The sequence below is a fragment of the Babylonia areolata genome, chromosome 8, assembly GCF_041734735.1.
Source record: "Babylonia areolata isolate BAREFJ2019XMU chromosome 8, ASM4173473v1, whole genome shotgun sequence".
NCBI classification, from domain to species: domain Eukaryota; kingdom Metazoa; phylum Mollusca; class Gastropoda; order Neogastropoda; family Buccinidae; genus Babylonia; species Babylonia areolata.
In genome coordinates, this window is record NC_134883.1 from 42962395 (window position 1) to 42977035 (window position 14641).

Here is a 14641-nt window from a genome sequence, read left to right on the forward strand (position 1 = left end):
GGTTGCCGACTGGGTGGAGGTGGGGGGTGGGGGTGTGTGGAGGTAATGACTACCAGAGGCCAATCATTCAAAACCAACACTAGTCTGGTAAATGCTGCGCTGAGTAGAAAAAAAAAAAGTCATACTAGAAAAAGGGAGGGACCAGGCCGGACAATGGAAAGTGTTCGACATCCAGCACTCTACATCAAGGCCGCTTTTCTTTCGAGAAAAGAAAACGATCTCAAGTGTCATGCATGCCGTAGTGTCCTGACAACAGAAAAAAATCAAAATGAAAATGCCGTTTCAAAAATTCAAACGGAAGCTCACACTACAGAAATGCTCCAAACATTCTTAAAACTAAATCTATGTATCATCCACCGCCAGATCATTTTTGCGCTTACATACATATAGATCGGTTAGAATCGCCAGTGTTGATGGTAGGGGAAGACTGCGTGAGTTCATCAAAAGTTACCACCCCCACCCCCACCACTCCCCCTATTCCCCCCCCCCCCTCCACCCCTGCAGTTTGTTGAAGGAATAGCTTTTTTTTTTTTTTTTTTTTTTTTTTTGTGTTGTTGTTGTTGTTGTTGTCTGGAACTCGAACAGTCCGTTTCTGCTGATAAGCCTGAAGGTTTGATGAGGTCGGAGAATGCCACTGAGGATACACACGCACGCACACACACACACACGCACACAAGCACGCACGCACGCCAACACACACACACACACACACACACTCCTGCATGGCCTTGTGCACAATGGCTTTTAACACACACACACACACACACGAACAACAAACAAACAACATGATACACATCCCAGTCTCCCCTCTGCACACCCACACAATCATGTACACACGCAGACACATCAGACATACAACACCACTCATTTCTAATTTCATAATGACATGTTTATTCGTATCTCGCAAGAAGAGTTTTACCAGAATGTGTTAATGAAACACAAAAATTAATTACAGGACTTGCGTGTATAAAGATACATGCACACCAGTTTATGGAAACACTGTTACATCATTAAACACTTTAAAGCGCATATTACCAAAATATTTACATCGAGTTGATAGGTAAGGTAAAGATGCATCCCTCACACACACACACACACACACACACACACACAGAGGCAGACAGATACAGACAGAGACAGAGAAAGAATACATCATATACTCCATAAATACAAAGAGATCAAAGTAGCAGAACGCGTGTGACCAAAAAAAAAAAAAAAAAAAAAAAAAAAGTATCTGGCAGTGGGGAGAAATGGTAGGGGCAACAATAATCAGATAAGTGTTTCTATTGGGAAAACCCGATTTTCATGAGGAGAAAAAAAAAACAACTTCCGAAGCAAGCCATCATGAAGCACAAGAACATCAACACACAACTTCTGATACAATTTCTTTGACCACCCACTGATTTTTTTGAATTTTTTCTCGTTTAATTGTACATTTGTTTTCATTGCTGTTACTGTGTTGTATTGCACCAAATAATTCGGAATGACAAACAAGGACATAAAAAAACCCAACAGTTTTTGGAATACACAGAGCTTACCATGGTGATTGAACATTTAAAAAAGACAAAACAAAACAAAAAAAACCCAACAAAACAACATAGAGTGCTGATCTTGTACTTTATTCTGTGTGAGACAGGTAGCCAGTGGAGATGTTCCAAAAGAGGAGTGATGTGCTCAGATCTTTTCTTTCTGAGGACAAGTCGGGCAGCAGAGTTTTGTATGTGCAATATATATATATATATATATATATATATATATATATATATATCTGTGTGTGTGTGTGTGTGTGTGTGTGTGTTATATTGTACAATTTGTACATTTCCTGCAGGCGCAAATAAGACCCACAGAAGATAATTTTCAATCGGATGAATGCAAACTGTTGTGCGGTGTTGTAATGCGTTGCATTGCATTGAATTGTGTTGTGTTGCATTGCATTATATTGTCTTGTGTTGCATTGTATTGTATTGTATTGTATTGTCTCAGCTGTGTTCTATTGTGCTGCAAGAGGAACGCAGGTCGATTAACAGGCAGGAACATTACTCAGTGAGGGACCATTAGCTCGGAATCAGTGATGGATAGAAAAGAAAGCAACAAAGATGACACAGCACACCTCAACTTGGAGGCACAGGAGTATCAACTGGGGGGGGGGGGGGGGGGGGGGGGGGGAACCACGAGACAGAGATCAAGCGAGAGAGAGATGGACTGGAATCGATCAAAGTGTACATGAGGAATATAGATAGATAGATAGATTGATGGATTGATTGATAGACAGATAGGCACAGACTAACATTTGCTTTTAGACAAGTAGATAGATAGACAGACAGATAGACAGGCATAAACTACCACCTTATGCTTTTTGGTTTGCAGAATATATACAACGAATGTACACACAGCACAATAATAAACACGATGTAACTATGTACTCATAGTACACGAATAAATTCAATGTACGCACTCATAGTACAAGAATAAGTACAATGTATATACTCATATTACGAGAATGAATACAATGTATATACTCATAGTACAAGAATAAATACAATGTATGCACTCATGGTACAAGAATAAATACAATGTATATACTCATAGTACACGAATAAATACAATGTATGCACTCATGGTACAAGAATAAATACAATGTATATACTCATAGTACACGAATAAATACAAGGTAAGCACTCATAGTACACGAATAAATACAATGTAAGCACTCATAGTACAAGAATAAATACACTGAATGTATATTACTCATAGTACACGAATAAATGCGATGTATGCACTCATAAGAACTTGATAAATTTACAATGTATTCACACAGATCAAGCCGGACCGATGGACTGTTCAATTTTCCTTGTAATATGCGTGGCTTGTGGGTCATTGCCTACTCTGTGTGTGTGTGTGTGTGTGTGTGTGTGTGTGTGTGTGTGTGTGTGTGTGTGTGTGTTCTGGTAAAAAAAAATACCATCGTCATCATCACCACCCTTTTTCTTTTCTCCTCTTCAATTTTTTTTTTTTTTTTTTCAAGTAAGGCTGCTTATAACAACGTTATTCAACAAAGTGCATGCAGCACAACCGACCTAGTCAAGTCCAGAGAACTCGAGTCTAGTCGCTGCTGTCATACAAAGAACGACTACCCTGATAGGCGGCGCTCCGCTCGTCGTGCCTCACGACGTCACGGGGCGGCACGGGCTCGTACTTCCGCTGTTCCCGGAACCACGCGCCCTCCCTCTGCTTGATGGACGCCTGGAGGTCAGGGGCTGGCACGTTCAGCGCGCGCCGGATGCTGACCGACTGCGAGTCCAGGTGGACACCCTTGGCCGCCTCTGGGCCACCTCGGATCTGCTCGTTCACCCTGTGACGGGGAGATAATGTGGAGATTTAGTCATGTGATGATATGACGCCCGGGGCGCGAAATTAGCCGGCCGAGTGATGAAAGCATGGTCCGGGTTGGACTTTTAACCTGAGGGTCTCCACCGCTGGGTTCGAATCTCGGTAACGGCGCCTGGTGGGTTAAAGAGTGGAGATTTGTTTGTTTTTCTTCCGATTTCCCAAGTCAACATAATTATGTGCAGACCTGCTTGTGCCTGAACCCTTCATCATGTGTATACGCGAGCACCGTGAGAAGATAATTTTTTATATATTTTTTTATAGTACGCACGTTAAAGATCCCGTAATCCATGTCAGCTGTCGGTGGGTCAGTTATGGAAACAAGAACATATCCAGCATGCACGCGGCCCCGGAAAACGGAGTATGGCTGCCTACATGGTGGGGGTAAAAACGGTCATACACGCAAAAGCCCACTCGCGTACAGAGGAGTGAACGTGGGAGTTGCAGCCCTGACTAAAGAAGAAGAAGAAGAATTCATGTAGTGTAAGTGCGTCAGTTGGGTTACGCTACGGCAGTGGTGTGGCATCTGCTTGGCAGATGTGGTGCAGCGTAGAAAACAAAATGTTTTTTGCCCGAAAGCAGTGACGCCTCCTTTAGTAACTGAACCGCTGAACTGAACTTCTTCGTTCTTGGACTGCAACTCCAACGTTCACTCGTATGTACACAGGTGGGCTTTTACGTGTATGACTGACCGTATTTACTCCGTCATGTTGGCAGCCACACTCCGTTTTCGGGGGTGTGCATGCTGCCGGGGTATGTTCTTGTGTCTATAACTGACCCACCGAACGCTGACATGGATTACAGGATCTTTAACGTGCGGATTTATTTGATCATTTGCTAGCGTTTACACACGAAGGGGGGTTCAGGCACAAGCTGGTCTGCACCGACATATGTTGACCTGGGAGATCGGACAAATTTCCACCCTTTATCCACCAGGCGCCGTCACTGAGATCGATTCTGCAAACTTGATGAAAACGTTTCAAGCGAGCGAGATATGCAGCAAAAACAAACAAGTACAGTATCTTGTCGGCAGTCTAGGCGATGAGACAAAAGGACGCACTGTTTAAAACTGCCTGCTATTGAGCGGTTCAACTTCATGTCAGCTTGCAATTTTGGCGAACAGTCTGAGGTAGGCTACAAATAAACAAACGAATAAACACAGAAAATTCATTCTTGTTTATTCAGTTTACCATCTTTGTTTGAAAGTGTTGACTTTGACACACACACACACACACACACACACACACACACACCTCATTCTCCACTAACACACACACACACACACACACACACACACCTACCTCATTGTCCACTAACACACACACACACACACACACACTGAATCGCATGCACACTCAACGCACACGTACAACAAACACGCACCTGTCCAATACAGCACACGCGCGCGCGCGCACACACACACACACACACACCTCATTCTCCACTAACACACACACACACACACACACACACACGACCTCTCTCCAGCAACACACACAAACCCACAGACACAGGCACACACAAACACACACACGCGCGCGATACCCCCCCCCCCCCTCCCCGCACCCCCCCTCCGCCCTCCCCCCATCCACACTCACGATAACTCCCACACACACACGCACATATACGATAACATCCCCCAACCCCAACCCACCCCCCACCCCCCCACACACACACGATCTCTGACCTTTCAGGCCGAGGCACGGTCAGGGCCCTGCGGATGCCCACGGCCCTGGAGTCCAGGGGGTTGGGGCGGGCCGCGGGCTTGTGGGACAGGCAGTACACGTTGAGGTCGGCCAGGTCGCGGTCGTTGTGATGGAAGGTCTTTAGGTTCAGCTGGCTGCCGCACGCCGCGCACGTGAAGCACGTCCGGTGGTACAGGGCGTCCTTCACCGGCCCCAGCTTCTCCATGTTATACACCTGGCATGGTACAAAAAAAAAAAAAAATGATAGGTAAATTCTATGTGTACAAATGTAGAATCAACAAAGGAAAACCAACACTACAAATAAAATAAAAACATTAACAAATAATGAGGCCAGGAGACGATATGATCAACAAATAGTAAAGAGTGGTAACTCTCCATTACACAAGGTACACAACTTCAAGTCAGTGATGCTGACGCTTATGCACATGTCAAATGACTGGTATAAGGACAGGCCTGGCACTTCCTTTTTGAGGAAGTGTCTGGGTTTGTTCCAATGTACCTTTTATTTACCTGTGTGCTAGCTGAATCGGTAGCGTAAGCATCACTGACTTGAGGTTGTGTACCTTGTGTAATGGAGAGAGTTACCACTCTTTACTATTTGTTGATCAACACTACAAATGTTAAAAAAAGACCTCTAACAGGCATATGAAGTAGACAAATATGCCTTTAACATAACTATGGAATATATCAAGTTTGTGGAAAAAATGGGCACTTTATAACTGTTCAATACAAGATTAAGCTATACAATGCTACCTTGGAATTTTGCCATTGAATATATATTGTTTTGCTGTTGTGGACTTGTCAGTACCTAGAACTTAATTATGTGCTTACCTTATACTTTCTAATGCACAAAACATATAAATTCTGTATATGTAAACCTTTGTCTGAACAAAAGATGTTGAAAATAAATAAATAAATAAATAAATAAAAACAGATCAATAAACAGCTGACTGCAGGGAACTTTTTTTCTTTCTTTTTTTTTTTTTTGTATTTGTATTACTCTTTTTGTCATTAGAGATTTCTCTGTGTGAAATACGGGCTGCTCTCGTCTCCCCAGGGAGAGAGCGCGTCACTACACTGACAGCGCCACCCCTTTTTTTTCCCTGCAATTTTATATTTGTTTTCCTATCGAAGTGGATTTTCCTGCAGAATTTTGCCAGGGACAACCCTTTTGTTGCCTTGGGTTCTTTTACGTGCTCTAAATGCAGGCTGCACACGGGACATCGGTGTATCAGTCGTCTCATCCGAATGACTAGCGTCCAGACCACCACTCAAGGTCTAGTGGAGAGGGAGAAAATGCTGGCGACTGCAGGTGTGATTCGAACCAGTGTGCTCAGATTCTTTCGCTTCCAAGGCGGACGCGTTACCTCTAGGCCATCAATTTGGGGGGTCTGGTGTGACGGGCGCAATAGCCGAGCGGTTAAAGCGCTGGACTTTCAATCTGAGGGTTCCGGGTTCGAATCTCGGTAACGGCGACTGGTGGGAAAAGGGTGGAGATTTTTTCCGATCTCCCAGGTCAACATATGTGCAGACCTGCTTATGCCTGAACCCCCTTCGTGTGCTTCGCTAGGAGAAGATCAAGTACGCACTTTCAAGATCCTGTAATCCGTGTCAGCGTTCGGTGGTTGATGGAAACAAAAACATACCCAGAATGCATCCCCCTGAAAACAGAGTATGGCTGCCAACATGGCGGGGTAAAAACGGTCATACACGTAAAAGCCCACTCGTGTACATACCAGTGAACGTGGGAGTTGCAGCCCACGAGGGAAGAAGAAGAAGAAAAAGAAGAAATAACCACCGAAGGACATCAAACTACTGTTTGTAAGACATGGGGCAGGGCAGGAAAAGGAGCGGCGAGAGGGAGACAAGAGAGATTCTAAGGAATGTCATGCATGGCCTACTTGCATACAAAGCACAAAGTGTGTGTGTGTGTGTGTGTGTGTGTGTGTGTGTGTGTGTGTGTGTGTTTGTGTTGTGTGTGTTGTTTGTGTTGTGTGTGTATGTGTGTGTGTGTGTGTGTGTGTGTGTGTGTGTGTGTGCGCGCGCGCCTGCTTGCGTTTATACGAACTCATCACCAATCAGCGATGTTACTTAATTCATTGAAAACACACACTCTCAACCCACCCCCACCCCCCCACGCCCCGTCCCCTGCTCCCCCCCCCTCCCAGCCCCCCTTCCCCCCCCCCCCTCCCCACAACACACACAAACATAAAATAAAAATAACAACACGACAATACAAACAAACAAAGAAACAGAATCCCCGATTCCCAAATCCGCTGCTTTAACCTCGAACGAATTTTTGAATCGAGGACATTCTTCGCCATTCTCTCACGATTCATTAACCCTTTCACCGCCAGTCAATTCTGAGTACAAAGTTCCCTTTTAGTACAAACACAGAAAATACAGTGGCTAAGAATAGCTGGGGATTCCCCCTGCGATATATAGAAAATGCGGCCTGTCCTACCACCGAGCATTAAGAGCAGTAGGTGCATGGATAACAGACCAAGGAATGGTCACCTTTCAGTGACATGGGTCCTCTACCACGCCTGCGCATAAATGCGAGCTTGGCGGTGAAAGGGCTAAAGTATCATCCACTTTCCCTGCTGGTGGTCTCTCTCTCTCTCCCTCTCTCTCTCGTGAAGTTCATTTTGTGTTTTGGGTGGTTTGTGTTTTGCTATATTGCCTTGGATGATCTTAGAGAACAATTATAGATTCCTAAGACGTTTTGCAGACCCCCTTCTGTATTCAATCTTACATTTGCTATTTGCCTCTGTGGTGAATGAAAATGTTGTCAAACGGATGGCGCGGAGAGCCTTGGCCAAAGGAATGATTCAGCGCTTATAGCTTTTAAAGGCGTTTGATTGGCTAAGAGCGGACCGGGCAAGTCTTTTCACTGTTAGCCGCGCGAAATTTGGCCAAGCAGAGCAAACCGATAGGCCTAAGTTTGCATCAGTTTGACATGGTACAGAATAACGACACCAAACAATTTGCCATGTATTTGTGTAAGGCGTTTCAGATTCGTTCTGTCTGTTGTGCGTGACGTGCATTGTTGTAAGTTTTGTTTGTTGAATCCAGTGTTGAATGTGACGTGCTATTGAATTAACTGAATGTTTTCACACCACCCCTTCATGAGGGGCTATAGCCTGAAATATATTCGCATCTGTATCCCCCCCCCCTCTCTCTCTCTCTCTCTGTTTCCTTCCGTTTGTTTGCTTTACATAATTATATTGACGTTGTTCTTTATAATGGATGTTAACACGGAAGTCCCTACCCCCGTTACTTCCTGTTGTCACGGGCAGAAAGACAGAAAGGCCAAAACAATAAACCATTCAGACTTCAGACTTCTCTCTCTCTCCCCCCTCCCCCCTCACACACACACACATTCTCTCTTCTCTTCTCCCCGCCCCCCACCTCTCTCTCTCTCTCTCTCTCTCTCTTTCTCTCTTTCTGTGTGTCCAGTCTGACCTTTTTGCCACACCTCAGACAGGCCTGTCTGTCCAGAGGCAGCTCATAGCGAGGCTCCGCTCTTGCAGCCTGCAGCACGTGCTCATCACCGTCTCCTGACGTCACGGGGTCAAGGTCAGTGTTGGGGGAGGTGGAGGTGGATGTGAGAGAGGGGCTGTACGGGTCTAACCCCCCCACGCTTGGAGGATCGCCGTGGCCATTGCTCACACTGTAGGACGTAAGGACGCAACGGCTGGGATCCTCGGCGCTCTCTGTGGTGGTGGGTTCCTCTGGAACAGACGTCTTCCTGGCGGCCTGGGGCGGCTCGTGGCACCCAGGGCTGTCAGGATCGGCAGAGGTCCGCGGTGGGAGGCCGTTAAGGGAGGCCGTGCCTGTCGACAGCAGCAGCTGAGGGCTGACCAATGACGGGGCAAAGACGGGGGAGGTCGGGGACTGCAAGGGAGATGTCAGCATGGCCTGGCTTGCGGCCACCATGGCCGACAGAACCTCAAAGGAGTGGCCCATGGGTGCTGCCCTCCGCTGCAAGGAATCCGCCAGCGGGGTGGTCGGGGCAGGGTCGGTCTGGGACAGAGACGTCAGAGGCTGCTGTCGGGGGTCTGCAGCCTGTGACTGAAGCAGGTCCAAGTTCTGTGGCGGCACGGGCAGCGCTTGTGAGAGACCCAGACCCAGCGCGTGTGAACCGTTCAGGTTCTGTGCCAGGCCCTGCGCTTGAATGAGAGCAAGGTTCTGCAGCATGGCCTGGGCTTGCAACAGATCCAGGTTTGGCGACAAGGGCTGTGAAAGGGACGCCTGTGCTTGCAACGAACTCAGGCTCTCTGGTGTAAACTGCGCTTGGGCGAGACTCGAACCCTGTCCCACGGGCTGGCTCTGTGCCGCTGGTTGTAGCGGGTCCAGGTTCTGTGAAAGACCCAGCGTCGGGCCCAGAGAAGCGGCCAGAAGAGCGGGGTTGAGGGCAAACTGCTGCTGAAGGAGCAGGGAGCTGGGGTCACAGCCTCCCTGGGGTAACCCCGCCATGCTGGAGGAAGCTGCGGGAAGGAAGGGGCCTCCGTTGTAGAATGTGCTGCCGCCGTCAGTCATCTGGGCGGGGCTGCCAGCAAGCGCCACGCGTGGCAGAAGCCCGGCATCAGCCAGGTATGACGTATAATTCTGATCACCGCTTCCAGACACTGCACCACCCTGGCCATTGACACAGTTTCCAGTTAAAGCGACAGTTGAGATGTTTGCGTTGCCAGGCAGGAAGAAGTTGCCAGCAGCGCCTAAGTTACCAGCAATGGTAAGGTTCTGCGCATCAACTCCATTTGCCGCACCCTGGAAGTTGCCAATGTTTCCGAAAGAGGCAGCTGTGAAGACGTTCCCACCACTCCCGGACAAAGTCACGTTCTGGGCGAAGGTGTTTGGGTCCACCGCGTTTCGTGGAGATGTAGGTGAGAACGGATCAGCGTTGCTGCTGCTGCTGCTGCTGCTGCTGCTGCTCCTGCTGTGTGCACTGTTTAAAGGCTGAACGACTGATGGAGGAGGCACGTACCCCGTCTCACTGCTTCTTCTGCTGCTCGATTCTGAGTCTGAGATGGATTTTTTCACAGAAACCAACACATACTGCGCGGTACCGTTAGATTCCGAACCTCTCCTGTGTTCCTCTTTAGAGCCACTGCTGCCAACCCAGACAGTCGCGACTGCGGGAGAGCTGATGTCCTCTTGTTGATGCAAAGAAGCGCTGGTTTCTTTCTGACTCTTCATCGTTCTGCAAAAAAAAAAAAAAGTCATTGTTGGAGAGTGTGAGCAAATAATAGGATTATTATACTGCATTTCTTTAACATCCCCCACAATGGCAGAAATTTCTCTGTAAAATAGTTTTTAGTTTTTTATTAAACTTTTGTGTCCATGTTGAAATAAGAATGATGTGAAGAGCAATTAAATGTATTTAACTTAAAAATCCCTTTAATTTCCAATGTAATACTATTCAAAGTTATAAAAACAACAACAAAAGAACAACAGCAACTGAAACTAGAAAGATATAAAGAGCAATTAAATCTAACTCATAAATCCTTGATATTTTCCAACCGCAATGCTCATCATAGTCAAAAATAAGAAAAATGAAAACCGAAACAACAGAACAGCAGCAGCAATCGTGAGACAAAAAAAAAATTTAAAAAATGACAATGCAGGACAAACAGCTGTTGTAATAGCGGAGAAGCAATCAAACTTAATATGCATCTCAGCTCATAAGTCTTTTTCCATATGAATGAATGAATTATGAACGAATGATGATGAATGATGATCATGTCATTCATTCATTCTTTTCTATTTTCAACTGTTATCCTGATTATAGTATATTCTCTCTTTTTTTAAGAAGTAAAAAAAGAACAAAAAAAGAACAGCAACTAATCACCAATATGAAAAGAACACAAAAGAACAAAAAGACAAAGATGAGGCACTGGAAAAACAGCGACAATCACGAGAACAAAATGAACATCGACGCACAACACCAGCTGTTGTCCACAGAAGCGAAAGATCTTACAAGACATGTTCGCTTTTCTCTCAACTGTACATGTTACATGACAGTCCAACCCGCAAAATGAATGGACAGCCGAGTGGAAAAAATTGCAACCGAAACCCATCAAAGCGTAAACCTAGTAGAAGAACGGCCGCCGAAATAACAAGGCAAGCGCTCGACTAGAGTTATCGGTCATTGACGGTACAGAGGGGAGATTACACATGCAACCTCGTGCTCTCTCTAATCCGGTCAGGCAGCCGCCATTTGCCGCATACTTGCCTTCATACTCTGCCGGGTAGAAAATGTCCCGAGTGGTTTGACCTACTAGTCGGGTGGGAAAGAGTTTGAAAGCGAAACGGGCGCAATAGCCGAGTGGTTAAAGCGTTGGACTTTCAATCTGAGGGTCCCGGGTTCAAATCTCGGTAACAGCGCCTGGTGGGTAAAGGGTGGAGATTTTTCCGATCTCCCAGGTCAACATATGTGCAGACCTGCTAGTGCCTGAACCCCCTTCGTGTGTATACGCACGCAGAAAATCAAATACGCACGTCAAAGATCCTGCAATCCATGTCAGTGTTCGGTGGGTTATGGAAACAAGAACATACCCAGCGTGCACACCCCCGAAAGCGGAGTATGGCTGCCTACCTGGCGGGTTAAAAACGGTCATACACGTAAAAGCCCACTCGCGTATTATACGAGTGAACGTGGGAGTTGCAGCCCACGAACGCAGAAGAAGAAGAATAAGGAGCCCCCTTTTTTTTTCTTTTTTTCTCTCCAAGTTTTTGTGCCGTTCCTAAATAATTGACAGCAAATATTCGTGTGCATCAGGGAGGTTTAAGATCCCTTATGGTTCGGTTTTGTCGTCATTATTTTAATGATAATGATATTAATATTATTATCATTATCATCATCATCATCATCGTCATATTCATCTTCATCATCATATTCATCATCACCATCATTGTCACCTGATTCTCATTTCTGTCGTGTGTGTGTGTGTTTGTGTGTGTGTGAGTGTGTCGTAGAATAGTAACAGTGTTTACAACAGTACAAACTACAAAAGTCTACTATTTCACATGGAAGGATAGCATTCACTAAAAGGGGAAAAATTCTTGCTGATAAAGAAAATGTCTGAAGTTCACGGTAGATCTAATGATGTTAAAGCTATATTCTTCACACGAAACATTAGTTTTATATACATTACACATATTACAACTGTATCCAAGCGCCTGCTCGCTACTGTAAACTGATACAGCGACTGCGTTGCATATGTCATACTTCTCAACTATCGCAGTTAGCAAAAAGAAATGGTTTGATGCGATATTGGGCCTATCTTGCTTGAAGCTGACTTTGGAATTCTTATTTCAACACGAACAGCTGAACTAGATAAACGCAGACGTTTATGGCTTAACGACAATGTTGACCCCCCCACCCCCACCCTCCCCACCCCCGTCCCCCACAACCCTACCCTTTTTCCTGCTCCACAATACAATTCATCACCAGATCCTCGTTCTTTTCATCACTTACCTGGTGTAAATTTAATGTAGAGATGTAAAAGTTTACTTTGAATACAGTGTGAAACTGACGCCCAACGAATGTAAATATAATTGGGCTTAGAATATCTTTTTGGAAAAAAAAAGAAAAGATTTTGTACCTTTTACTTTTATAAGACACGACAAACATTGCTTTTGAACATGCGGAGAAAATCTTGATGCGCAGATTTGTTCCAAAACTATTATGGTCAGCACGGATTTATGTTACTGTTAGACACTGTGGAGTGATGGCCTAGAGTGGTAGCATGCACTTAGCGCACGTAAAAGAACCCACGGCAACTAGAGGGTTGTTCCTGGCAAAATTCTATAGAAAAATCCACTTCGATAGGGAAAACAAATGAAACTGCACACAGGAAAAAATACCAAAAAAAATGGGTGGCGCTGTATTATAGCGACGCGCTCTCCCTGGGGAGAGCAGCCCAAATTTCACACAGAGAAATCTGTTGTGATAAAAAAAAAATACAAAATACAAAATACTCTTCCTTTTTTCGTCTGCTTCGCTCCATTCTTCTGTTGTACATATTCAGTCGTCTTTACCGTAAAAAACAAAACAAAACAAAAAAACAAACAAACAAAAAACACACACCAAAAAACCCCCGCCAAATTCGTCCAGACAGTGAGAAAAATATAATGAATAGGGGGGAAAATGTATATGATTCGTGAAACTTTTTTTTATATATATATTATTTTTATTTTTTCTTACTTCTCCGGAAGACAATCAACTGGATTTTAAGAAGAAAAGAAAAAAATCCCCTCTTGACGAAGAAGAGATTTCTTCCGTAATTCTATATTTAGTCAGTTACTGAGGTTGACTAAACAAACAAAAACATGAATGAATGAATGAATGACTCGATCATTCAAAATTATACACAGACCGGCAGGCAGAGAGAAAAGTCAGGAAAGTAGGCGTGTGCGTGTGCGCGTGCGCGCGCGCACACACACACATACACACGTATATTTACATGCATGCGTTTTCATTTACAAAGATGTACCTACCTACCTACCTACCTACCTACATGCGTACATACATCATCTGTCTTTGTATGTATTCTCTGCACACACACACACACACACACACACACACACACACACACACCTCTCTCTCTCTCTCTCTCTCTATATATATATATATATATATATACAATCACAAATGCAGTTAGAAAGATTCCATTTGCTAAATAGACACACGTTTTCATGTACACAGGGAAGCCTTTATGCATTCATATAACTTACAACACAGGTGATATATATATATAATTACAACTGAGATAATTATATATATATATATATACACCCGCTTTACAGACCCACTACGCTCATCTCACAAAGGCCAGCCTTGAAATAAAAAACTTTTTTCTTTCTTTTTTAATTTTATTTATTTATTTATTTATTTTTATTTATTTTATTTTATTTTTATTTTTTTACAAAAAAAAAAAAAATTCTTGTTTAGCCACGACAGAAACTCCTCCTGCCATTGGCTTTCTAAGTGGCATCTCCACTGAAGAGGGCCGCGGCTCCTTTGTCAGCCCCCAGTCTTCCCCCCCGCCCCTGCCCCCCACTCCCAAACAACTTCAACCATCCGTGCAGCTGAGGGAGTATTGCCCATGAATAAGTGACTGAATACAGATGAATGAGAATGAATGAATGAATGGGCGGTCGGTGAAGGAGTGAACATGCAGGAGATTTGATGGTACGCTGAGAAGGGAGGGAGAGAGAGAGGGAGGGAGGGAGAGAGAGAGATAGAGGAGAGAGAGGGGGGTGGGGGGAGGGGGGGGGGCGAGGGGGAGAAATGGAAAAAATGGGAGTGGGTGTGTGTGTGTGGGGGGGGGGGGGTAAGGGGGGGGCATACAAGAACGTAATTCTTAAGCAAGCAAGCACACACACACACACACACACACACACACACACACACAGAGTTATATATAATATAAAAAATCAAATAAAAATAAAAAAGAACCTACCAGCCATCCCGATTCCCACCTTTTTTTTCTTTTTTTTTCTTTTTTTTTTAACGCAAATTACCAAACAATGCTTGGACA

General features: G+C 44.8%; 1 protein-coding gene across 1 annotated transcript in view; it reads right to left on the bottom strand.

Moving 5' to 3' along the window:
* Positions 1-2158: 2158 nt before the first annotated feature.
* The window catches only part of LOC143285192 (uncharacterized), a 33296-nt gene continuing 20813 nt past the window's right edge, over positions 2159-14641 (bottom strand). The window contains exons 2-4 of the mRNA XM_076592427.1: positions 8559-10299; positions 5075-5307; positions 2159-3352 (exon numbers count right to left, since the gene is read on the bottom strand). Of these exons, the coding sequence (XP_076448542.1) occupies positions 3103-3352; positions 5075-5307; positions 8559-10295 (2220 nt within the window). The 5' untranslated portion in view covers positions 10296-10299 and the 3' untranslated portion in view covers positions 2159-3102. The remainder of the gene's footprint in view (positions 3353-5074; positions 5308-8558; positions 10300-14641) is intronic.